This window comes from Sebastes fasciatus, chromosome 1, assembly GCF_043250625.1.
Source record: "Sebastes fasciatus isolate fSebFas1 chromosome 1, fSebFas1.pri, whole genome shotgun sequence".
In the NCBI taxonomy this organism is placed as follows: Eukaryota; Metazoa; Chordata; class Actinopteri; order Perciformes; family Sebastidae; genus Sebastes; species Sebastes fasciatus.
In genome coordinates, this window is record NC_133795.1 from 8,296,218 (window position 1) to 8,323,930 (window position 27,713).

Here is a 27,713-nt window from a genome sequence, read left to right on the forward strand (position 1 = left end):
ATAATAGAACAGCTAGAAGAGTCTGGTAAGTTCAGAAAATGACATCCCTTTACTGTAATGCAGCCTTTAAAACCAGGAAAAGACAATTTAGGCCCAGGCAGGCTAGAATAATCTTCTACTTCTTTGGTGTTTGGCGGTCGGCAAACCAGTTTATAGGCGCATTACCGCCACCTACTGGACTGGAGTGTGGAGCAGTAGATTGGAAGGAAAAAAAAAAAAATTAAAAAAAATTAAAATATATATTTTCTTAAAATAATAATTATTAATAATAGCAATAATATTAATAATAATTAAATCCTCTCCATTATTCCTGTTGCCCTTAAGTAATTAATTAGAAGATTGTGTACTTTCTTAGACATCTTTCCTAGCAGATTCCCCATTGTAATATTTCCATCATCTACTCCTGATAGCAGTTCCCTTCTTTCTTCGTCATATTTGTTGCACTCCATAAGAACATGCTTGACAGTTTCCGGTTTATTACAGTGCGTGCATAGTCCAGTTGGGTGCTTGCCTATTCTATGGAGTGTTTGGTTTAATCCTGTATGTCATATTTTCAGACGGGTAATGACCATCGGCAGGCTAAAATTAGTTGTTGCACTGTTTTTAATTACAACCTTCTCTTTAAATAGCGCAGTTATAATCTTCAAATATGAATGAAAAAACTGCTCCATTGCTTTGAGTACAGTAAACTACAAGGAAATTAGTAAACAAAACACCTACGGAGGTTTTTCCTCACACAAAATGAAGCACATTACAGTAAATCACACTACAAGAACAGGTAAAAAGGGGGAAAAAATGATTTACAAAAGCATTTTGAGAATATCCTCTTGCTTTAAAACTGCCCATCATTAAGGTAATTGTTAAAATAATAATTATTTAGTATGAAATGGCTCAAATATTCAACTGTAGCTGTATTAGTTTTAACCATACACCCCATTATGAGAAAGTTTAGGCGTACTCTGTGCAATTATACAGTATATTTAGGGGATTTACACATTGCTTATTCAGAAAGTTAATTGCTCAATAGTCTAGTTTTTTTTCTTTCGAATCACCCTGTTGCACTAGAAGATATTTGATTATATACATTATATACAAACATGCACATCATGGAAATCTATCATCATATTTGCATAACCACCATACAGTATATGGTTTTGCTTGTGCTTGCATTACAGAGTCTTTACAATGTAAACTGCTCTTACATACGGTAGAAGCTTGAACAAGAAAGCAATTTGATCTCTTGAGATGAAGGCCCCATTTACATCTGTAATTCAGCTGGATAACATTTGCAAATAGTGTTAGTAGAGTATAAATGTCTGGTGTTTGCACTAAAATCTAATTCCTTATCATGACTGTTATTTCAATTCTATTAACAGTATATCTAGTTTAATATTACCTATGGCTTTCAATTAACTTTCAAACCGTATTTATTCTATGCAACTTGTCGTTTTAGTTAGCTATTTTGTGTTAATTTATGGGCCAAATGAATATAAGTGAGTCTCAGCTTGGAGCTCTTGCTGTGAAATGCATTTTGTTCAAAACAATGTTTGTTTTTAAGTGCTTCAATGTAAGTGGGCTGTCATATACTGTGTTTAGCCTCATCTGCACCAAAAATGTTGAGCATCTTTTCAATGAGATTAGACAATAGCAAATGTTGACCAGTGGATACCAAATATTCTAGGGCTGAGTAGGACAAGTAAAAGCTGTGATTCAGTGGTTTTCTCTTTCAGAGACAGCAGGGCGGGCTGTAAATCCTGAATGGAGTTGTAGCACTGGCACTCTGTCATCCTCATAAAGAAAGAGGGAATAAAAGAGGAGAATCCAAGACACTCTGAAGACACAAATAAGTTAAGAAGCCTTTATTATATCATAGCTAGAAACTTGGAAGTGAGTCTTTGATGATGGCTTTCTTTTTTGTTTTGTTTTTTTGCCAAACATGCTGGGATTAATAAAGGCTTTTACTCTTATTTATGACATCAAAGTGTCTTGAAGTCTTCCGTCTTTCAGTCCTCCCCTGTGTCTTTCCTAAAGAGCACCTTAGCTCTTCTTCTTTGTTCTTTTTTCAATGATCAGAAGCTGTATCTTCGTCCACCTCATGTCCATGCTTTTCTGACACAATGTGGTTTATGCAGGATTCTAAAAGGATGTCCAGTGTTGGAAATGTCAAAATTGGAAAATACAGTTTTTCACAGAATCAACACACAGAACAGTATGTAGTCACGTCCGTGTTCACTGTTCACTCCCCGTCAGCTACGTAGCAAACTGCTGATAAAATGCCAGCTTGACCCTCTCAATGTGATGGCACAGCTTGATGGCCGGTCCCAGCTTCAGGTCCATACACTCCTGCACTGTGGGCAGGTTCAGCAGCAGCAGCGCCTGTCCGTCAATCTCCTATGAAAACATGAATTCATATCACATGAAAATTAGTTTTGGTTGGTAAAATTGATGTTCTGTATTTGTGACCATGGATATAATACAAGTGTATAATGTACTTATTGCAGTAGAGTGGAGTGAGCTCTCATCCTGAGAGGCCTTTGAGTCTGTGAGTATTTCTTACCTGATCCAAGAAAATCCGTGCAAGAGGCGCACAGTCGGTGGTCCTGATGAAGCGAACCACATCAGTAATGCTCCACTCCAGGGGGCTGGTGTCCAAACACAACTTCTGAGGAGGCTCGATCTTTGAGGTCTATGAACACACAGATATGGTGAATCAGACAGAGACTCACAGCTGAAGTGGAAAGGCTCACAGCTAATGCTGAGGAGAAGGGTAGCAGACCTGAACATTTCATAAAAAGAAACACCGGCTGCTTGAGTCTTGTTGATTTTCTCATAAGCTGTTCAGAGCAGGTTCAGGTCACAGTGAAAACATTGTTTAAAATTTTATTGAAATGGATTAGTTGGGTAGAAAAAGTTGCATTTGATGGAAGGGGCAGAGAGGTGGGATTGTGCATACAATCTTTAATTTTATGCTGGCAAGAATTTGTATTTTACGCCTAGTGGTACACAATAGAGTATTCATTATGGGCCGTGTCCACCAAAGCGTTTTTTCCTGAGGGCAGCGTATTTTTTTAATGCTTTGCAATGACAGCGCATTTACATTATGATAGAAACGGCAGCAGCATGACGAGGCGCTGAGCGTCTATTCTGCATTTGGTGTTTTTTTCAGGTCTCCAAGAAAAACACTGCGCTCGTCACTGTCACTTCTAACCCAGCCATCCAATCACAGTGGAGGAGGGGTGGGGGCAAATATCCTACCACAAAGATGTGAACAAATGTGTTTTATTATGGGTATGTTGTGGTCTTATTGTTTTTGTTATGCTATTGTTTTTATTGTTTTTACTGTGGACTTTATCTTGTCCTCATGTCCGGAGCATTTGACCAAACGAATCTCCCCGTGTGGGATAATAAAGTTGATCTGAATCTGAACCAAACGATCGTACTCACCAAGATGTTTCCTCGGCCACAAAATCTCATGAACCGACATGACCAGCGGGTCCGTCCTCTCTCCCTACGTGCTCAAGCCTTCCCTTCATCCAGAGCGAGTACTCTATCTTGTGCCGATATGTTTACTTCCGCGGATATTCTGTATCATAGCAACCAGTTGCAACCAAAGCGGCTCAACTGAAAAAAACGCTGCACCTCCAAAGCGCCCTCAAGCGCTCCCAGCTGAGCGTTTTCAGAAGAGCGTCTGGCGTTTTCAGCTGGGATAAAATGCTTTGGTGGACACGGCCCCTTAAAGACACACTGTCTGGAACGTAAACTTGGATACCAGAAGATAAATATTTTCAAAAGCATTTGTTGTTACCTAGTCATTTTAAAATTCTTCCTGACTTTCATTACCTTTGGTGAAGGAGGTCGGTTCTCATCGTCAGAGAATGAGGGCGAGCGGGGTTTCCGGCGCCGGCGTGTGGGCCTGGGTGTCGCTGGTGGGGAGGGCGACGGCGTGGTGGGCTGAGACTTCCCAATCGACTGTTCAGAATCATCCTGGAGGTCGTCCTGCAGCTCAGAGCCAGAGTCACTCAGGGAGTCATCTTCATCGAGATCTTCTTCCTCTCCACTGCCCTGTGAGCAAAAGACAAGGACACCAAACAGTCCATTAGCAAGTAAAGTGTGAGGAAGAATCAAGGTTAACAATGAACTTATGCATCCTTTAATGTAATCAAGAAAATATGAGCATGCGTTACCTGTGGAGACCCAGCAGGCGTGTTGTCCACTGAGGCTGAGGAGCGTCTCTTCTTATGTACAAAAAGCTGCTTCCTCCTCTTCCTCCTCCTCCCTCTTCTCTTCACTCCACCCTCCAGGTTGGAGTGGCCCCCGGGTGGACGGCCAACGCGTTTACTCTTCTTCTTTCCATAGTAATATGCTGACGACAAGACAACAGGCTTTATTGTGAAATGTTGCATTTAGACATGTCTGAAAGATTTGAATACGTCATCAATATAGATGGTAATTAATTAATTTTTAATACGTGCATTCTCTACAGGGAGAGCATTGATAAATAGGCTGTAAAAGCACGTCTGTGGAGGATATGTGCTGTCTGAGTGATATGAAAACATAAGAGACCGAACATAAAGTGTAATCATTTGTCTGTTGCTATCAAATTGCATCAGTTTCTTAACCCCAACACTGCAGTGCAGCAGCAAGTAAACATACCAACAAATCTGGGACTTTGTGCCGTCAACATAGTTCAGCAGAAGATGAAAGCAAACCAACCAAACATTCATTGCCTGTGGAAAGTTATTGCATTTTCTAAATCACAAATTCTGTTCCTCTGCTTCACAGACTCTCTATTCATTAAGGCATCATTTATGTACTCGTTGATTATTTCTATTCATGAGCAACACAAATTAAATGAACTGAAGGTTGCTGGAAAGGGAGAAATTAATGAGCTTTGTGTTTCATTAGAGGGAGTTTGAATAATGTTTAGAATTAAAGTCACAACTGCCAAGCAAGTATAGAGATTTCTAAGCTATTACAATCGAAGCAATTAGAGGTTCATCGTCTGCTTTGATAAGAAAGCTTCTGTTCAATGAGCAGTCTCTCGTTCTGTAAACCACCTACTGTATTTGGTCTTGGTGAGGACAGAGCAGTTCTCCGAGCAGCGCTCTAGAACCATGCGAGGTCCAAACAGGTTCGGGCAGCACTCTAGCTTGATGCAGGTTTTCCTGCAGAAGTCTGCCACGCGGTCTGCAGTGCGGACTATTTCCACAGTGGCCCGGTAACTCTTTCCCTTGTACCTGACATTGAAAGAAAAGAAAGGTTAAACAGTAAATAAATAGTGATAAATCTTTCGTATTTCCACACAATATTAGATCGTAAAAAATTTATATTTTCAAAAACCAAGTGCCAAACGTATCTGACTAAAGCTCCTATTGTGTTCATGTTTGATCTAACAAGGTTACTACGACCAGCAAGGTCTCCCTTAAAGGGACAGTGTGTAGGATTTGGCGGCATCTAGTCGTGTGGTTGCAGATTGCAACCAACTGAGTACCCCTCTGCTCACTCCTCCCTCTCCAAGACTGCGGTAATGTGAGCTGCTGAGTGCAAAACCCTGTTCACCTCGCTCAGAGGCCATCCTTAGCATAATAACACTAGGTTAGGAGCAACGGAGCAAGTCAGGCTGGCGGTACCACGGTTTTGCACTCTGCGGCTCACTTTAACACAATTTCACAAGTGTGACGGAGAACTACGGAGGCCTTCAGGTAACATAAAAACATGAAAGGCTCTCTCTAGAGCCAGTGTTTGGTTTGTCCGTTCTAGGCTACTGTAGGAACATGGTGGAGCAACATGGCGGACTCCATGAAGAGGACCCTATGTAGTTATGAAGGACTCATTGTAAGCTAACGAAAACACAACGATTCTTCGTTTCAGGTGATTATACATTAATGAAAACATAGTTGTGAATATTATATTCCATTTCTGCTAATAGATCCCCCCAAATGCTACACACTGTTCCTTTATAAGTAACTCAGATGCTGTCGGCTATATCGTTGCTTTAATGAAGTATCAGGAGCTCGTGCTGGGTTCATTAATTTCCACTTGTCCATTCAAGTACGTGTTTAATCCAGCATATGGATCCTAAAATAGGCCAGCTGTGAACACTCCTACTACTCCTGCAGGTTTTTCTACAGAATGGAGTATTTTGGGCCGAGGATTAAATGGTGCTTCCCCTCACTTGGCTTTGAGCGTCTCTCCGTGGCCCTGCCAACGGCTCTCCTGGTCCAGCTGCAGCTCTCTCAGCACACGGCTGGGCTTGTACGCCGAGTTTATCAGCAGACTCAAAACCTGGACACAAGACATGCAGAGAGTTGCGACACTTACTGTACAGGTTATCTGCAGGTTAAAGGTTTATGTCTTTTATTTTTTAATTGTGCTATGTGTAGCATTTTAACATCAAACTGTTACCATTTTCATTTTGAGACAAGACTTTCATTACTGTTACTGTTACTATTACAAACGTGAGCGAAATACTGAAGAAAGAGGAATGAGAGAATGTATTTACTGAGAAGGAGCACAAGTAGCAACTTCCTCTTTCTGTCAGAATGCAGTAGGTTTCAACACCATGGTGTGAGATGGAGGACATCAGTCATCTCCAACATGATTTCATTTGTTTCAAGTAAATATTCAAAGTATTCAACTAGTTAAACAATTATAAGACTAAGGCTGCCTCCGAAACCACATACCACGCACTACATACCCAAAATGTGTACTATCATTCAACATACTTTTGTGTGAATAAACAGTAGTTTGTATCTTTTTGGATGCACTGAGCGGTAATTTTACATCGTCACTTCCTGAGAACCTCCTTGCCGGTTGGAGACGTGTAACCATGGTAACCCGTAACATCCTCATGTGACCAAAATGACGATTTGTGAGGATCAATGTCTGAAATCTTATACTTACACTTAAATTGTGTGATATTCCTGCCGCTGTAGTGTCCAGCGTTGCATATTCACCAGAAATAGTATGCAATTCACGTACTATTGGTTTCATACTAAGGTTTCGAACATACTAAAAAATCTCACATACTGCTTTAGCGTACTAAATAGCATGTTAGTCTGAAATCTCAGACGCAACCTCTGTCTACAGCCATGCTGGCAGCTCTGTGACTTTGAGCTAAATGCTAACTTTAGAATGCTGAAATGTTCACAATGATGTTACTAACATGCTGATGTTTAGCAGGTATAATTACCATGTTTACCATCTTAGTTGAGCATGTTACAATGCTCACATTAACACAAAGTACAGCTGAGGCTGATGGGAATGCCATTAGGTTTTGCAAGTATTTGGTCACTAACCAAAGAATTGGACAAATTAAAAATGTAACTTGATGCTATATGTAAAGCTAAGGGTCCCTCAAAGCTTACAATTTGGGAACCCTGAATGTCTGTACCAAGCTTTATGACAATTAGGGGGTGTCACGATAACTGTGATGTTTAAGAAATTAAACATTGATATCATATTAATAATACACACATATGATAATATCCAGTAAATAATCCAGCGTCTCTTAAATCACGGTTTTGGTCAGTTATGAATTTGACTGATAGCATTATTTATTCATTCATTAAAAGAAATTCTATAGATATTGCGATAATATAGTTGTCTTTTGACCACAATAATCGTGTAGTGAAAATCTGATATCGCGACAGCCCTATTGACAATCTATTCAATAGTGGCAGACCCAGTGACCGACATTGCCATCCACAGTCACGCCGCTAGCATAGCTAAAAAACAACCTGAACATATCACCATCAACCTTCCTGTTTGTATTTAGTGATTGAGGGATGATACCTGTTTTGTGTTATTCATACAGTAAACAGCTGGACTGGCCCCTCTCACCTCTTTGAGCACAAGGACACAGTTTCCAGGGCCAATGAACTGAGGAAGCTCTGCGATGCGTCCCTTGTTAAGGTAAGGCCCAGAGAAACAGCGGTGGTTGAAGTAAATCTTGGGACTGCAGTATTTCCCGTTTCCCTGTCCTGCACGTGGACACAAAATGAGATACAAATGATGACACAACCACAGATTACACAGAGAGTCAGTAGACGGGACTTTTATCACAGATTGGGATCCCTCAATGGGACCTGAGATGAGGCACTCACCTGTCTCTGAATGGTAGGCCATCTGCTGCTTGACAGCGTCAGGTGACGATGACTTCGGTGGAAGTCGGCTGTAAAGTGAAAATTGAGTGAGATGTTGAAAGGCAACAGGGCTCGATCCATTCAAACCGATAAACCAGTCAACACCACAGACTGTATATAAAGATGGACGACATGACAGCTCCCCAAAAGTGGAGCCAAAACATCTCGATCGCCCCCTAGTGGCTGGTTGCACTATATGTCATAAATCCCGATACTCTCCATGTCAGCAAATGCGACATGGGCCAAACTAAAAAGTCAAAGTACTCGTCAAATTAATTTTTCCCAAAGATGGTTTCTGTCATTTTAGGTAGTTCTTATCACGCTGATGTTAATGTGTTCGTTCTTCTGATAAGTTTGGAATTGATTAGTTATTAGATGCGATAAAAAAGGGGGTGAGACGTCATGATTGGCAGCTGTGATTGACAGCTGCTCTGAGGGAAGTAGTCGCGGAACCGGAGCCTCGGGAATTTTACGAGAGGAGATGTAACTTTAACTTTCCATAACCGGCACCAGTCTGTCTAATAGAACATGTGTCAATTTGATCATAAATGTAGTTATGAAGATATTATGATTAGTTGTTGTGTCTTTCTAGCCAAACAGCTACCGTAGTGCTAACGTACCAGCTAAGTGGCTCACGCTAACAAGCTGCAGCTGTACTCAGCATGTGACCTCGATACCACGACTCCAGCCCCCCAATCACTACTGCGCAGACTCTGGCTGCAAATGACGTAAAAATCTCAAGATGGCAGCTCCTGTGTTGGGGATATTTTCACTTTTGTACAGTGGGAGTAGTGGAGATGTGTCGTCCATCTATATATACAGTCAATGGTCAACAGCCCCACCCTTCCTCTTATACTCACTGTTTCTCCGGCTGCACCACAGCAATCTTCCTCTCTTTTTCAACTGCAAAACAAGGACAGACTAATGTGTTCCCAGTCACACACTATGACACTACGCCACTAATTTAGAAGTCAGGGTAAAAAACTGTACTATTATTTGTTACAGCATTAGTAACAGTCTCGTTAAGGCAGATGTGTGAAGATCACGAGAGTCCACTATGATGACTCATGTTGTATACCTGAGGGTTTGATTGGGTAGACGAGCGGATAGCCGTTCGTCTCACACCAGCTGACGGGGAAGATGTCGAGGGAGTCCACATGGACGATCAGCTCTGGCATGGGCTGCTTCAGTCCTGTACAAACACACACAGCTATTAGACAATCACTGACAGTGAGCAGCGGTAAAGATATTACAGACTACATTCACTCTGGCATGGATGGCACATTCAGCTAGAGCACCTGGAAGTGACATTCATCACTCCTTAAACACTTACATCATGTCATATTTTCAAAAGAAATTAACAATGATTTGAGCAATAAATAAAATGTATAATGTCGCACAATAGTAAAACTTAATCTACTTGTTTGCATGAGTGGAAGTATATACACAAACATATTACCATCTTTTAATTGCACAAAGACAAGACATAGGTTCCATTCACACCATATCAGGTATTGCAGCGATTCGCTGCAGGGTTGTAGTGCAGCCGCACCGCCAGATCTGGTGTGAATGCAGTCATAGTCTTACATTTTATAATACGTGACAATGTTGTATCTGCAGTGTCTAGACATCAAAGCGGCCCATAATATGGGAAAAACAAATGTCACACAGCGTTATAAATGATTTACTTTTATTTGCAGGTTAATCTGTGACAAAACATCTTGTAACATATATAAATGCTAATTTGAAAATCCAATTTTACAGGAACATGTCCATTTGTGAAGCTTCGCCATGTTTACACACCTTAAAGGCCCTGAAAACCTATTATTATTATTATACAGCTTCTTACTGTAAGAGATATATGTTGCAAGGGAGATGCCGCTGTCAATCAAATCAACATTTTTGAGAGCTACTCTCACTACCTCTTTTTTAAAAAGCTCTTGTTAACACCATTTTAAAGAGTTTTTAGCTGCTTGAAACAGCAAGATGTTGTGTCTGAAGTGTTCAACACTAATTTCTGCTTCTCTAGCAGACTGTATAATCTCAGAAGCAGTGATCTTGTGTACAAGCTGGTGTAAAATACTATAATCTGTGTCTCTCACATTCCTGCGTCCCCCATACAAAATAGAAAGGGAGCTGCTCAACTAGGGAGCCAGGAAATCCAGATTAGATCCACATATGTTAATGCTCTACATCAGTGGTTCCCAACCTTTTCCCTTAGGGGACCTCTTTTCTATCATTGAGTAAACTGTCAACCCCTGACTAAGTGACATATTTTATGGATATTTCGTATTATATCCCATGCATAACAATAACAGCTAGAACAATTGATAAACTGTAGAATTAACCCAAATAATGAACGCAATAACTGCAGGAAGTTTGTGTAAAATGAGCGATTTGGATGAATTTGAGCGGATTATTTCCTGTGAATATTGCATCAGAGATGAGTTTTTTATTATTTTTAATACAATTCTCTGTTTGCATTATGTATTTTGACAATTATACATTCTCAATATGCTTTTTTCTTTTTTTGACAAATTCAGTGTTTTCTTCTCCCTGGCACTTGGTCATTGTTCTATCAGCTCTTTGGTTGTTTTAACTGCGTACTTTTCTAATGCAGGACGAGGCTGTTTAGCCAAGAGGGAAGACTCTGTGATTATAACTTGTGTTCAGGTTTTCACTGTGCCCATATCCTGTTTATATCTTAAATAATAATACAAACTTTAAAAATAATTGAATTTACTAGTTCTCTTCACATAAATATATGAAATGCTGAGATGTAGGCCAACTTTTTTTTGTAAAACAACATTTTTTTAAAAAGTTGTTTTGCACTCCTTAAAATCAAGAAGGACTCGCGACCCCGCGAGAAGTTTGTGCGACCCCCAAGTTGGGAATCAGCACAGGTTAATGTTCTACATGACATGTAGAGCTTTAACCTGTGCTGTGGGACATCACAGAAATGACACACGTTAAATTTCTACTTTCATCTCCTAAAATAAACACATTGTTTCAGTGGCCCCCTCTCACCTTCCAGGTTGAGCCAAAGGTATTGACCTTTGACCTTGGTGACAGTCGCCACGTGAATGTTCTCAGGTGACAGCAGGTTGATGGCCTCCAGTTTCATGGCCTCTTTGAAGCTGTGGTCACACAGCTCCTGGTAGGCAAATAGAGAGAGAGAGAGAGAGAGAGAGAGAGAACTCATGTGAGAGCGATTTCACTGCAAAGCGTTGTGTGATTTGTGTCTGTTATGAAAACCAAACAGTGATGACACATGGCATCATCACTGGTATTCTACTATGCTGTCTGTCAAAGGGGTAAAACTTAATTTTCTACATTCTGTCGTATATGATGTTGATGTTACGATTAAGAACATTTCTGACTGTATACTTATATTCAGCGATAGCTGAATATAAAATCCATCTCCTCCAAGGTATAATGGTTACAAGACTACAGACAGAACTGACACTTGTCTGCTGTAGGGTATTATAGCATTGATCTGAGCAATGTTCAACCTCTGTTCCCCAACAACCAAACCCATCCATGTGACAAGCAAGTGGGCACCAGATACAGTAGGTATCGGACTTAATAAGCTGCTAAAGCACAATGCTTTCAGAGTACTGTCAATTTCAGTCCTGTGTTCCATCATATTACAAGCTGTTGGGGGTCACCTCTCACCGTGAGTAACACACACAGACACACATCAGTTGAGTTGACAGTGCTTAATGTGGTCCAGGACACATTCGCCTACACACTGCTAAAAGAATGTGGCCATATGTGGCTATATGTGGCCCAGACCACCTCTCAATGTGGTCTGAGCGATCAGATCTCAATGCGTCTTGAGTGTACTTAGAGCTGTCCACTCGTGATCAGATCACCCAGGATGCATGTTAATATCAGGTCTGAACAGGGCCATTGGGTCTTTCACTGGTGGTGGGTTTGTACATGAACCCATTAAGGCCCAGACACACCAAGCCGACAAAAACTAACGCTCACCAACGACCCCAAACTGTCCGACGGCCGACCGTCAGTTTGGTGCGTCAGGGCCTTTACACTGAAGCCTGACCAGTGTGAACTCGGTGTAAAAGGGGAAAAAAACAGAGGTTGACTTACAGTTGGGAAGCAATGTTGAGGAGCTGCCTCAGCCTCGCATTGTTTCAGGTAATCTGCCCAGTCAAAGTCCGGACCCTGGTATCCTGTACATGATAAAATAAAGAAAGAAGGGAGAAAGAATGGACAGAAAGAGAGAAGCGAGGACAGATAACGGAAGCAAATCAAGACAGGGAAGGAAAGCATGTCTGATCTAATCATCCCCATTCCTTACTCTCTGGTATCACTGATAACCGATAAAGTGAGTGGCTATAAAAAGGGACAACATTTGACAGAGCAGACCTGGTGGGGGGCTGAGAGTGAGTCCATTTTTGAGGCTCCACTGAGTCGGGAAGATCCCTGGACTGTCTCTGTGACACAGGAAGGACCTCCAAGCACCCTCTGATTCCTCGATACCACAAAGGTCGTCCATCTTCACAAGGAAGTACTGCTCATTGAACACCTGAAGGAGAGGAGGTCATTTTAGGACACTTCCAGACATACAGTATTTAAAGTTTTTACCATCTGTTTCACTTCACCGAGTCACACTAAAGTGTGCATCAAGCGAAGATCTACTAGACTGTACGATGAACGTCAAAAGGATGTAGTTTCACACATGTTTGTGGTCTTTCAAGACTCTGGGGTGATCATTTTAGCTAGTGAAGATAGGGTGGTAATGAAGACAGAAAGCATAAACAACTACAGCAAATGAGCAGCAAACGAGAAAAACATTGCAGCATCGGAGAGACAGATTTGATAGGAAACTCTGTTACCTTGGTGACAGTGGCAGGCCTGATTGAAATAGGAGCAGCAGGGTCAACAGCCTCCAGTTTCATTCCCTCCTTGAAACAATGAGCAGCGATGGTGGGCTGATCCTGAGACAAACAACGCAATCACACACACATGCAGAGTCATTTTCAAAAGCTCAGCATCCAATTAAATAATAATAATTATCAAATCTTAACTAGCAAATATGCAATAAGCAGTGATTTGTTTGGGGGTGCAAGGTTGGCAGTACCTTATTGAACTCTGCAGTCAGAGCTTCATCCTGAGGAAGGTCACTGATCCTCTGCCTCACCTCCTCCCACTCTGCCTCTGTCCGCAGGGCCAACAGGTCTGAAACAAGCAAACACACACAAATCAGCTACTGAAGAGACGTCCAGATGACTAGGGTATCATTGGATTATCATACAGATATTTAACCCTAAGAGACCCACATAGACCTGTTTTTGTCTATTTTAATGACTACTATGGGGACTAACATCATCACATATGAATAAAGTTGGGCTCATTGGATCCATAAGAGTCTCAGCTTAACAGTGATACCCAATTTATGCAATTACAAGACTGTTTATGGACCCCAGTATGTATCAAATACATAATTTTTAGAATAGGTGAAAATAACACATTTATACTGCATTCAATAAACAGCATGTTTTTGCCCCAAACTGCATGTGATTATCATAAAGTGGGCATGTCTATAAAGGGGAGACTTGTGGGTACCCATAGAACCCATTTTCATCCAGATATCTTGAGGTCAGAGGTCAAGGGACCTTTTTGAAAATCGCCATGCCAGTTTTTGGATTCCTTAGGTTTTCTAGTTTCATATATCAGTACCTTCACTCTAGCGCTAAACGTGAGCCTGCTACAGCCTCTGACAGACAGTAAAGTCGGCCGAGGGCGCCGGTGCCCTCAAGGAGTGCAAGAGGTTAATGAAAAAGGTACATGTGATATAATTTTACACTGCACATTTTCTTATTTTAATAACTGAACTTATATGCGTTGCTTGTTCTTTGTTCTGGACCTCCACTCAGGTCACCACAATGAATTAAACAAGCAAACAAAAAACAGCGTTGTCCTCCAAAATGTTGCAACCACAAACCCCATTAACTTCTTATCAGGCGGCACTGGGTTCCAGACGGCCTTATAAACAAGATGATGTGCAGAATTAATAAGGCTGAACTTCGGTTGTTACCTTTAATTACATATAAAAAAACCTGATATCTCCCCTATTCTTTTATGAAACGATAAAATACAAGTAAGACAAAAGGCTGTGTTTACTTCTTATGCACCACTACTGCTCACTACATTTTGCAACAGCAAGGTATCCAGGTATAATAAAAGCCTGGCATTAAATATCAATGAAGCTTTAGCTGTAGTGGTAGCAGAAGGTAGATCAGCTGTGTCAGGAGAGAGATATCGCCTCCGGTGCTTCTTACACCGTGCACATTAACAAACTTTATTCACCTGAAGAGCATTAGCAGATCGTGGCCTTGAGAACAATGTCAACAAATCTAATCCTGCATGGAAAATCAATTTCAAGGTCTACTGGTACCATCACATTTTGAGTATTGGTTCAAAGTATTAAAAAATGTTTATAAAACTCATAAAGTAATTAGTAATTAAACAGCAGATCTGATGTAGTGATTCTATATAAATGACACAGTTTCATAGGTAATCATTAAGGCTGTCAAAGTTAACGCGATAATAACGTGTTAACGCTAATTTGTTTTAACGCCACTAATTTCTTTAACGCATTAACGCAATTTGCGTTTTTTAGGTTGTAGCAGGCTCAGTTTTAAAGCGAGACTGAAGGTACTGGTATCATATGAAACTAGAAAACCTAAGGAATCCATATTTACCAACCATGGCATACTAGCTTGTCTTGAAGGAAGCAAAATAACGCTCCAAACTTACACTAAATTTTGGCGAGGAAAAACTGGCATGGCCATTTTCAAAGGGGTCCCTTGACCTCTGACCTCAAGATATGTGAATGAAAATGGGTTCTATGGGTACCCACGAGTCTCCCCTTTACAGACATGCCCACTTTATGATAATCACATGCAGTTTGGGGCAAGTCACAGTCAAGTCAGCACACTGACACACTGACAGCTGTTGTTGCCTGTCGGGCTTGAGTTTACCATGTTATCATATGAGCATATGTTTTATGCTAAATGCAGTACCTGTGAGGGTTTCTGGACAATATTTGTCATTGTAATAAATATATACATAGTACATACTACATTTGCATAAAGCAAGTATATTTGCCCACTCCGATGTTGATAAGAGTATTAAATACTTGACAAATCTCCCTTTAAGGTACATTTTGAACAGATAAAAAATGTGCAATTAATTTACGATTAATTTCAATTAAATATTTTAATCAATTGACAGCCCTAGTTATCACATGATAATGTATAATTGAACATGCATCCAGTCTATGATCGGCAAGTGGATTCTTCATGTGTCCTTCCATTTGAAACTATTACTCATGCATGGTTTGGCAGTAAACTTCAACATTGTTTTTCCTTTTCTTCCTTTTGTTTCTAAATATAAAATCTGACCCATGTCAGTGCCACCGACCTGAGGGAGGCCTGAGGGTGCAGCCGTGCTCTTTAGCCCAGCCTGGTGGGTGGAGGCGTGGGTGGAGGTAAAAGAGCCAGAGGGTTGCGGGCGTGTCTGGGAGGCCCTCGGTGCCTAACAGACGCAGCTTCAGCCTTCCTCCGACGTTCTCCTCCACCTCGGCGGCCCAGGCCAGCCCCGGGTCAGCGCCGTCCTTGAGCTCCACGTAGCAGCCGGCACACAGGAGCTCCACCGGGTCTCTACCACGCTGGGGCTGTGGGGAGGTGGGGGGTAGGGGTAAATAACAAGCTGATAGCACACTTACACAAACACAAATGAACACACGCCTAGGCGAAGCGAGGAATTTGTACGGGGAGAGAATGCACTGCATGACTAAGTGGCAGAACTGAAGCACAGTCACTGAAAGCTAACTAATGGCTCGAAAGAATTTCACAGGCTGTTCCTACAGCACAACCTTGGTGCTGTAGGAACAAAAGCTCACAGCCTTGTTTTATTGTAGACTCCACGCAGGGTACGCATGCAAGGCTTCATAACAGCTACAAAATCTTATTTAGTTCAGGTTCACATTTAATCAGACGGACATTTTAGGTGTGATGTTTTTGTCTTTTTGCCATTTCAAAACGGGCATAACAAACATATCAAGTTCTTTGAGATTCAAATCAACACTATAAAGTGGCAAACAACAGTAAAACAAAACATAACGTTGTACAGTTGACAGCTGTGTGCGTGTCAAGACTGCAGAGTCATAGTTCACGATTCTGATCACCTGAGGGTGTAACCTGTCAGCTTGGTGTTTTTCTAATGTCAGTTGTAGTTTGCCTCGCCACTTGAACAGTAAAGGGGAAAGTCTGGATTTATTATGACAACCTCAGCGGTGTTATTTACTGCATTATGTGTTTTTAAAGTCAGATTAATCATATCAATTCTGATAGGGGAGATTGTTCTTGGCCCAAACAGAGACTTGGGTGAAAGACGAAAGCTAACGCCCCACACTGTCTGTGTGTGTGTTTGTGTGAGGAGTTTCTAAGAAGGACAGCTGCTGCGTTCCCGTCTCTTACCAATTCCAGCAGGTTGGCAGGCGCGCTGCACTCCTCAGCCAGGGCCTTTTCCAGCACAGCCTCCCAGTCCTGGTGCTTCTCACGCACACCTGAGGTGGATCATACACATATATACAGTGTTTAGTTTATTAACCAACATAAACATACACTCATCTGCCTGGTCTCCTTTTGACACCCTAAATCCCAGCATCAGCCATAAAAAATAAAAGAATAAATACTGGAATTAATTAAAAAATAACAGATTATTACATCTAATAGGAGTTTTTCATCATACTGTGAACAACTTTCATCTGTGTTTTCCAATTGCTTCATGCAGTTATTACAGTCTGGAAAGACAAATCAAGTATTTCAGCTGCTCTGGTATTTCACTTCATAATATTTTTTATTTTTTTTAAATCATGCTTTTTATTGTTTCCTTAAGAAAAAAAGACTACAACAACAGCCTAAACCACAACAAATATAAGTAATATGTACATATAACAGATGGTAACTGTAAATTGAAAAAAGTAAAAATAATAAAATAAAAATATAAATAAGTGAATACATTTAAAAAAAATAATAATTTAATAAATGTATTTAACAATATATGAATAAAAATAAATAAATAGTAATGATAATAATAAATAAATAAATATAAATGCTCCATAACATTATTTGCAGTAATTAAAAATGAACAGAAGAAAACAGTGAAATTGCTTCAGCACTTCACTGATTTTCCAGACAAAACTATTTCTCATGAAACTAGAAGGACAACACAACTGTGACAACTGTGGCAGCACCGTATCGGGAAAACAGAAATATTCATTACTCCTGGCCTTGCTGAACAAAAGTGCAATTACTTAGTTGAGTTCTACCATTAAATAGCATTTTGACAACATGTACACAGTACAAACAACTCTGTGCTCTCTCTACGGCTCACCTGTCCCTGACGCACTCACAGAAAAATATAAAAAGAGGAGAAGAGAAAAAAAATCCTCAAGTAGAAGCACTAACGTTACGCTAAAGACGTATAAACTTCAAGTAATAATCTCAAAGATTTTCATTTAAAGTCCCTATCTATCGCCAAATGAGGTAACACAATTGATGTTGAGCCTATGGCCCACTGATGAAAGTATTGCAATATTTATATATTTACAGCATTATGAACTGGGTGTCTGTGGCGACATTCACGGACTGTATTAAGTTACAGCTAACGAAAACCCAACATTTCCTACAGCTGCAGCGTCACATTAAAAGCATTTATCTGGTGAAACACGAGTTATTATGAAGTAGTCACAGAAAATGCAAAGTGACTGTCAGTGAGCTTGACACTGACCGCTATCATTCATCAAAAATGGGTCTACAAAACAAGACAACGGTCATTTTCATTAGTTTTTGACAGCGGATCAGATTTTAAATATTGCTGGGAGTAATGGAACAAGAACAGTGACAATGAGGTAACCAACTACTTTCACTTTAGCTGTTCGCAGACTCATGCTGTGTGCAGCATTAAATCAGATCACAGTTGTTCACAGAACGATGAAAAAAGGCCAATTATTTCCTGACTTCTTGCAATTTCCCCACTGTTGGACTAATAAAGGAATATCTTATTAAAACAACAATAGTTTGTTTTGCTGCCCCAAGTATTCTGGGAACTGTAATATTAAACCATATTTGCTGTTACCACCAGTAAACAGGGTGACGCCAAATCAACCAGGACTGAAATCTTACGGATTGACACTTTAGCATCTGAAATGAATCATCAATTTGCAATTCATCATCAAAGCTAACTGTGAGAGACTTTCATGTACAAAATAAAATGATTAATATTTGGCACCGGAACAACTTTTCATGGCTGCACATAAGTTTTATATCACACTCAGCTCTACAGAAAGACACCATGCAACCTGTCTAGTGTCAATAGGTGGATTACTACTTTAACTACACCTCTCACAACAGCAAAAAAAAAATAAACCGCCGTGCCAACAGCAGCCATGCCTCACCCTCGGGGGCCTTCATTGTCTTCCCGTGCTGGCGGCTCCAGCCCAGCGGGTGGAGGTCCGCCGTCATTAAGTCGCACCAGAAGTCGGCACGCCGGTCATCCTGGAAGCCCTCGTAGCGCAGCAGCAGCAGCTGGCCACATGTGGTGATGATGTTGGCCACCCAGTAGGGGCTGTCGGCCTCCGAGCGCACACACACCTCCAGCTTCATGCCTGGAGTCAGTCCTGTCTGCAGGCCCTGGTCCACCTGAGACCAGGACAGAAGAACAGAGATACATGGAATCATTAACTTCATCTGCACACTCGCAGTTAAACCATATTTTGTTCTGCAGCTGGTTACACAAAAAAAAACTTACATAAATAACAGAGAAGAAGGGAAATGATTACTTTCATTCTACCTGTCAGTTAAGTATCATGTGTTAAAAGCGTATTTATAGAAGCGTTGTTACTACTGGTGATGCTACAGTGACTTCTGTGTAGATTGCTTTATGACTGGATGCCTCTACAGCTGTTTCTAGGGGCTTTACTAGCTGACGCATTCCATAAATTTGAGTCATATTTTCAGATTTAATACATCATTTGAAACTAACTTCTTCAGAAAAATGTTACACAGATGTTTAGTAATTGATTATGAATAGCTGGAACATCCTGTGATGTGTGTGTTAGCTGTGAAGGTTGTCACCACCCACATGTTTGAAGACGTGATGGGGCACGGACGCGGCTCCCGTCTCCTCCAGGTAGTCGTCCCAGTTAAAGTCAGACGCATCCTGAGCAGAGTCTCTGTCTGGAAGACACACAACACATTTCTCTTTTCCAACCTGCTCTACAACAGATCATCTTTTTCATTTCACACAGCCGTTCACAGAACAGTTCTTACCAGACTCCAGCGACTCCTGACTCATGCTGGTGCCCCCTCAAGGCCGAGACTAGGAGCTCTGAGGAACACAGAAGAAGGATTATTATCCAGCGACTTAACGAGAGTAAATGAACAAGCGCCGGTTTAAAACTCTGGCGGCAGAATTGCAGCTATCGCATTCATCTGCAGCACGCTATGCTGTGACTTAATCAAATCACAATCTGCAGATCTGGACATCACTAGGTAAACTGAACTCGCTACTATAAAGATTAATGAGGGTGATGATACCGCTGGCTTCTAACAGCCCGCTCAGCAGTTCAAAAACCAACTGTATCAGCAAAAAGTTACACAAAAGAGCTGGAAACAGAGATCAAGACTTACTTTAGCTGGCCACCATATTCACAACACACCTCCTAAGACACATCGGTCAGCATGCAATGTGTGTCAGCCAACAGCTACAGATAATAAAAAATAAGCTAACCAAGATGGTTTTATTTTGTTTCTGTCGAGTTTGAGTATGTTTTAAAATCAGCGAGGTAACATTTTTTTTTTTTTTCAGTTGAGTCTGGTAGCATAACAGCTGTTTCTTTTGACATCCAACGTGTTAAATTAAGGGTTTATTTCATCCAAACCAGAGTCGGTGATTGTTGGAATTGTGGAAAGAGCTAATAAAGATGGTTTTAATGAGTTGCTGGAGCCGATCCCAGTTAACATTGGGCGAAGGTAGGGTACACCTTGGACAGGTCGCCAGACTATGAATCGTTCTAAATAAAGTTAAAAAACAACAACAACAACAAAAAAACACGTCCATTTCTTCCTTGACAAGCATCCTTGAGTTTGAGATACACTAGATGCCTCGCGGCACATTGTATTTATTCAACATTAAATATTAAATAAAATGATAAAAAACGCCGATAAACTAAACAAAGGCCGCCGCCCCCCTGAACCTTTTTTGGGGCCAGTTTGGAGGGGATTGGATGAATAGTATATTTATGAGACAAACACACAAACACACACACACAAACCCACAAACCGCTCTCCGATTATAGTAGTGGGATATTATCAGTCAACATTGAAATACATTAATATACCAGCAACCATGACAGTAGCATCATTAGGTCAAGAAAGACACAATCTAATAGCCTTCATTTATCAACCCTGTTTCAAGGCCAAAATGAAATTAATTTGCATTTGTTTGGATTTTTCCAGCCATTCTAAAATCAAGGTCTCCTCGTAGGCCTTGATAATAGAGCTGGTTTGGTTACTACATCAACATTCAAGAGCTTCCATCTGGTCCTGGACTCTATCAATACAAAACAGGAGAAGTGGTGATGAATAAAATCACAAATTTACATGCTGCACATTTGCCGTTCATTAGGGCGGCACAGGCTACCACCACCTAAGTAACACACACCAGATGGTACGTGGAAATATATTGAACTATGCAAATCTCATCCAGCTCCACCTCTACTTGTGAAACTCGTCTTTTTAAAAACCGTCATACATTTTCCTGCCCTGCATGTGAAGATCTCAAACAAGGCTTTGACATGAATGTGGACACACACGTCAAGCTTTGACACATCAAACTGCCCCACGGCATTGTGGAGAGCAGATGAAATAAGTTAATACAACAAGAGAGGTGGCATGAATGAGACCGAGGGAGCGCTGGGCGTGACGACAGTGGGGAGCGGTGTATGGGATGCTGAGGAGAGCTGCTCTGTCACAGCAGCTCCTTTCAGCCGGCCTGTCAGGCCCGTCTTTGTCACGTCTGACATCTCTATTAAAACCAAGGCTGCCGTCAGAAACAACCCCCACCACCCCACCCCACCTCACGACGACCGGACTGCCAACGCGACCCCCGTGCTCCACCGGGATCAGCGCCACCTTTCACCCGCGACCCTGCCCCAGACTCCCTCTGTCTTTCTCCCCCCCTTACACACACACACACCAGAGGGCCTTATTGTCTCTGGGGGTCACACTCCTGACACAAGAGCGGAAAAAAAAGAGCAGTTAAGAAGACAGGAGTAGAAATACAGGCCTAAAGTTAAGAAGCTGTGTTCTAACACCTGATGCTGAGCTTATAGCTCATTTATGAGTTCTGTTTTGTGTAGAGCTGCAACGATTATCCGATTAGTTGTCAACTTTTAAACTATTTTGATTATCGATTAATGGGTTTTGAGTATTTTTTAAGGGAAAAAAGTAAAGATTCTCTGATTCCAGCTTCTTAAATGTGAATATTTTCTGGTTTCTTTACTCCTCTATGACAGTAAACTGAATATCTTTGAGTTGTGGACAAAAAAAGACATTTGAGGACGTCATGTTTACAACTTCCAGAACACTTGACTTGTAAATAGACATTTTATTTTATTATTTTATTCTTATTTTATTGTTGGGTGATTGGTGCTTTTTTATATACAGTATGTTTATATACTATTTATATATACACACCTATTTTTTCACTACTTGTGTACATAACAGTCCTGTCTATTCCTCACCTTTATTGTCCAGCTTTGTTGTCCAAGCTGTTATTTCTGTTAGTACATTGAGATTCAAATTACTTGTATGACGTACTGATTTTTTGGGAAACACCGATCGACATTTTTCACCATTTTCTTATATTTTATAGACCAAACAACTAACTGTTTAATCCAGAAAATAATCAACAGATTAATCAATGATGAAAATAATCATAAGTTGCAGTGTTAGTTTTATGCTTATGATATATAAAAACTACTTGCACCTTCCTCGACAATCCATTTCCTGGCTTTTCTATGTATGTGATCGTTTATAATGCATTTTAAACCAGATGAAACTGAATCAGTCATTCTAAAACAATTAAAGCAGTGTCACCCTTTAAAGAGGTATATTGATTACAACACTTCTGAGAACTATCTTTTGAAATTCCCGAAGACGCGTTTTCAATATTGTCTCTTATTCGACTGTCTGAGCTGTAGGTTTCTGCAGCAGTTGACTTTGCAGAATAGCACGGTGTCGGCTTGTACGGCCAGGCAGGAAGAAAAGCAACTTCCCCTGTTTCATGTACTGCAAGTGGTCTGCATGGACGACAGCTAACAGCAGCCTGCCTGAGTCTTTCTGCACCAGCCGAAACTCTGACTGAACCTGAAAGAGAAAGGGCCAAATGTGCACACACCCACGCAAACACACACACACACACACACACACGGGCACTCACACACACGGGCACTCACACAGACCACTGAGATCCACACTACATCCTCTTTACAAGCACTTACTGAATTATTCTCATCCGCACTTAACATGTGATCAGAATGAGCTTTTCTAAACTACCAAGCCTTCCTGAACCTTTGAGGTCCCTGGGCGGGAAATACAATCTGACTAAATACACATTCACACAGCATGTAGGCCTATGCACGGCGTCTGCAGGAAATAAAAGTCAGCTTTCAATAAAATTAGCGGCTGAAACATTTCCCCAAACACTATTTAATGGCATCTGCTGATCACCAGTATGACATTATAAGCAGCAGTGTGGCAGAAAATTAGTATGTTCTCCTGTTGGTGTCCATACAAAACCTATTTTCAGAAGAGCACTTATTTGTTTTTCTAATTATTATCTGCATTGGTGTTAGACTACGGTAAGTGTTTTGAAGTTGTAGCATAAAAGTTCATTTCAACTAAAGTATAAAAAACATATTTTTCTAACTTACCTATAGTGCTATTGAGCCATGCAATTAGTTTGGGTTTTATGGTGCCAGGTTCTTTCTGCCTTCACATCAATACAAAGGAATGAATTGGTATTTTGCAACTGATCGCAACTGATCGATTAGTTGTTTGGTCTATAAAATGTCATAAAATGGTGAAAAATGTCGATCGGTGTTTCTCAAAGCCCAAGATGACGTCCTCAAATGTCTTATTTTGTCCACAACTCAAAGATATTCAGTTAACTGTCATAGAGGAGTACAGAAACCAGAACATATTCACATTTAACAAGCTGGAATCAGAGAATTCTTTTTTTTTCTTCTTAAAAGGAACAGTGTGTAACATTTCAGGTGATTGATTAGCAGTAATGGAATATAATATTCATAACTAGGTTTTCATTAGTGTATAATCACCTGAAAATAAGAATCGTGTTTTGTTTTCGTTAGCTTAGAATGAGCCCTTCATATCTACATAAGGAGCAGGTCCTCTACACAGAGTCTGCCATGTTGCTCAAACCAAACACTGGCTCTAGAGCAGGGGTGGGCAAACTTTTTTGCTGTTTGTGTGAACTAATATAAATTACAAGTAAAAGCCATTAACTAAAAAGTAAACAAAAACTTACATTTAATTTCAGTGGGAACAGTGTTGTTGGTCACCCTTTTTTGCCAGTGCATCAAAGGTTGGTGTCAGTTTGGTTGTGGCAATTCTAAACCAATCCCACCTACTGCGCACAGAGGTTTAAGGGAAAAACAGTAATTTATGAAAAAAGAAAATGAAAACGCCCTTTTAAACATGAGGGGGAACACAAGGCAAAATCCTTGGCTAAATAAAAAGTGCCGAAAGGTAGATTCGAACCCCGGCCTGCCGCGGTAAGAGCTCCCGCTCTATCGGGTGATCTATAACACACAGTTGCTACATGTAAAACCGCTGAACTAACCAACTATGCACCTTGAATGGGTTCATTCAAGGTGAAGACCGTGGTGACGGTCAGAGTGAGGTCGAAATAGATCTTAATTTTTTAAATAAGGGCTATTAGAGTGTTCGTACTGGGGAGTGGGATCAACTGAAACGCCGGGTATCGCAGGAAAAAGGCAAAATGAATGCGGTCTTTACCATAATTTGGACAATTTTGTACCAATATTCGACGGGCTGTATTAAAAAGCCCAACGGGCCATATACGGCCCGCGGGCCATAGTTTGCCCATACCTGCTCTAGAGAGAGGTGTTCATGCTTTTACTTTACCTGAAGACCACCGTAGTTTTGCCGCAGAGTGCAAAACCGTGGTACCGCCAGCCGCCGTCTGACTTCCGTTGCTCCTAAAGTAGTGTTATTATGGTACGGATGGCCTCTGAGTGAGGCGAACGGCGTTACCATGGGTTTGCACTCGGCGGCTCACATTACTGCACTCAAACCGATTAATTGGTTATCAAAATGGTTGACAACTAATCGATTAATCGTTGCAGCTCTACTCAAAACATTGAAAAGTTACATTTAAAAAAATTCTACCGCAACATCTCTTTCCACCAAACTCTAAATAATCAACACTGTGAACAGTTTTAATATGAACTATTTCTTCGGTAGAAAGTAATTCCAATGAAAACAGGTTACAGTGAAGTCTGGATTATCTTGTTTAACAGGCAACGCTAGGCAAATCAAAATTAAACTCGCCTCTTTTGTATTGGGGTGGTGGCAGAAATCTCATTGACTGATGTCTCAAGACTTGACACCATAAAACCATCTGATGATAAGTCAATAGCACTAAGTGAGAAAACATGGCACCCCTGATAATAGTTATGATAAAATCGCAGCCCAGCGGAGTTTTTTTCAGGTTTCTATGATGACTTGATACATGACACCTGCCATGGCGATTTAAATGACGTCATTAAAGTGGCAAAGAAGTACATTTAAATAAATATCTGTTAAGTCACTATCTATAGCCAAATGAGGTAACTAGTAACGCAACTTGCGATTTTTTAGCGAAGGAACCTAAATAACGCTCCAAACTTGGCGAGGAAAAACTGCCATGGCCATTTTCAAAGGGGTCCCTTGACCTCTGACCTCAGGATATGTGAATGAAAATGAGTTCTATGGGTACCCACAAGTCTCCCCTTAACAGACATGCCCACTTTATGATAATCACATGCAGTTTGGGGCAAGTCATAGTCAAGTCAGCACACTGACAGCTATTGTTGCCTGTTTGGCCACAGTTTGCAATGTTATGATTTGAGCATATTTTTTAATGCTAAATGCAGTACCTGTGAGGGTTTCTGGACAATATTTGTCATTGTTTTGTGTTGTTAATTGATTTCCAGTAATAAATATATACATACATTTGCATAAAGCAGGCATATTTGCCCACTCCCTTTCAGGTAAACATTTTGAACGGATAACAAATGTGTGATTAATTTGCGATTAAATATTTTAACGATTGACCGCGCTAGAGGTAACACACTGGGGATTGAGCCTATATGGTCCACGGATGAGAGTATTGCATTATGTATATATATGCTGTATTATGAAATGTCTGTACTGATATTCTCAGAAAAAAATGGTGTATACACACAATGGATGCACACAATTCTGAAAACTTGAAGCTCATGTACAGACATAGAATTTTTCTAATCTATTTCTATGCTCATGTATCAACAAAAATCCGCCAGACTGCTAAACTCTAAGCACAATTACAATGTTTTCACTGAAATAGAAATTCAACCATAGAAAGTTTTGCCAATGGAGCACTTGAGCTCAATCTTGAAGGGGAATGAGAGGGCTTTCGATGAGTTGTGGGCACCTTTTCTAAACCACCTCCCAAACTGTACAGCAGATTTAATACGTAGGGGGCATTGCACTGTGGACTGGTGCCCTTCCAGTGCCCCCATGAGCGTCTAACGTTCTTCTCTGGGCATTTTACTGCCTTGCCTTGGCTGTGTATTCCCTGATTTGTATAATATATCCAAGCCCTGAGAATTCTGCATAATGTATTTTCATGTAATGTATAGATCTAAATACCATGCTGTTTTTTTGTCTTTCCAACCACGAGCAGGTTTGTCCTTGCTGTCACACGATTTCTGTTTTTGTGTTGTATTTTGATTTTGAAAATTCAATAAAATATTGTGGGGAGAAAAAAAAGAAATTCAACGATGACTGAAATCTTAAGGATTGCCACTTTTAATATGGATATCATGGTTGTCAACAAAGGTTTGCTCTGAAAGACCAAGCAATAGGGAGCTGACTTGCTCTGTCAAACTGACCTCTAATTCTGTCAACAACTTGCTATATAACTTCACAACAAATAGGATGCATGAGATGAAAAAATCCACCAAACAGCTCGCACGATGGGCTAAATAAACAAGGCGGGTTTCAGTCATTCAGTTGCAAATGCAACCTCGTTGCCATCATTGCATAGCGGCACGTCAACCCGGAGCAGCGCTGCTTGCTGCCTGCCAGAGGATCACTCAAGTTGCACAACAATAGGGAAGTTAAGCACCAAAAATAGGTTGCAATAACAAGTCAACTGACAAATGAAACCTTTTCTGAGCATCACCCAGTCTATCTATCAGCTGTTTAAAAAAAGCACACCAATAGCATAACAGTTTATTTAGCTGGCTGTCATTATGTAAGGCTTCGACATTGTAAATATACTGATTATTGAAGGACAAATCCAATAGAAATGTCCACACAATCCTTCAAAACTAGCTTAGTGCAGAGTAGACTAACCGCAGCATTGAGACACACAGAGAGAGATGGGCCATTAATGCCGAGAGAGAGACTACAGCAGTCTAACTTTCACTCTGGAGGAGAACAGGACAGATAACCGGTTGAGAGAATCATTAAATGTGTGTTTTAATAAATAAACACGTGGTTTATAACGTGTGGAAGACACATGTTAAACCCGCCTGTGAGTGTAAGTTACTGGACGTCACACGGCTTCTTTGAGCAGTGTATATATAAGAGAGAGAGCAGGCTGACGAGCAATAAGGGCGCTTTACACTCGAGCCGAACTCATCTTTATTTGAGAGACGGGAAAAAAGACGGATGCTGCACCACGACGCTAAACACCGCTACCACTCTGTCACTAACAACACACAGTACGTGAATATTTAGTCGCTAAATTCACCTCTTACCGATAAGTAGTTTTTCCAAGTCGCTTTTTTTTTAGTAGATGCCGTTCCTCTCCGTCTGCTGCTCGCTAACAGTTAAGTTAAGTTAACGGAAATAACACCGGAGAGTCCCGGTTGGGTGTTTTTCAACATAAAACGGTGCGGAAGTTAAAACCGTTGTCAGAGCAACAGCCGCTCTTTTATATGTGGAGCGCTACTTCCGGTGTCAGCTCTCGTAGAATCTCGTCAGCTTGACGCGCAGTTCTCGTTCACGACCTCATTTCCAATATGGAAACCACTGCGCATGTTCTGTTCTGCACGCCTATATGTGAGCCTCTCTGAGCCTCTGAGTCCAGGCTATATCCACATCACGCTCACTTCCATCTTCACACAATAAAATATCACATAACCAGAAGAACTAAATATATATATAAAAAATAGATTAAAAA

The 27,713-nt window shown here is 40.8% G+C and overlaps 1 protein-coding gene across 1 annotated transcript; it reads right to left on the bottom strand.

The window, feature by feature from the left end:
- Positions 1 to 585: 585 nt before the first annotated feature.
- sfmbt1 (Scm like with four mbt domains 1) lies at positions 586 to 27,429 on the bottom strand. Its single transcript, XM_074612125.1, has 21 exons — positions 27,289 to 27,429; positions 19,508 to 19,565; positions 19,320 to 19,414; positions 18,634 to 18,877; positions 16,652 to 16,740; positions 15,594 to 15,846; positions 13,249 to 13,346; positions 13,004 to 13,105; positions 12,534 to 12,693; positions 12,255 to 12,337; positions 11,172 to 11,298; positions 9,223 to 9,336; positions 9,005 to 9,047; positions 8,106 to 8,173; positions 7,843 to 7,982; positions 6,176 to 6,285; positions 5,062 to 5,237; positions 4,185 to 4,363; positions 3,841 to 4,062; positions 2,558 to 2,686; positions 586 to 2,391 (listed from the first exon to the last, which is right to left on the bottom strand). Exons 2-21 carry the CDS (start codon positions 19,530 to 19,532, stop codon positions 2,251 to 2,253), a joined length of 2,598 nt encoding a protein of 865 aa, XP_074468226.1. The 5' UTR covers positions 19,533 to 19,565; positions 27,289 to 27,429; the 3' UTR covers positions 586 to 2,250.
- Between the last annotated feature and the right edge of the window lie 284 nt (positions 27,430 to 27,713).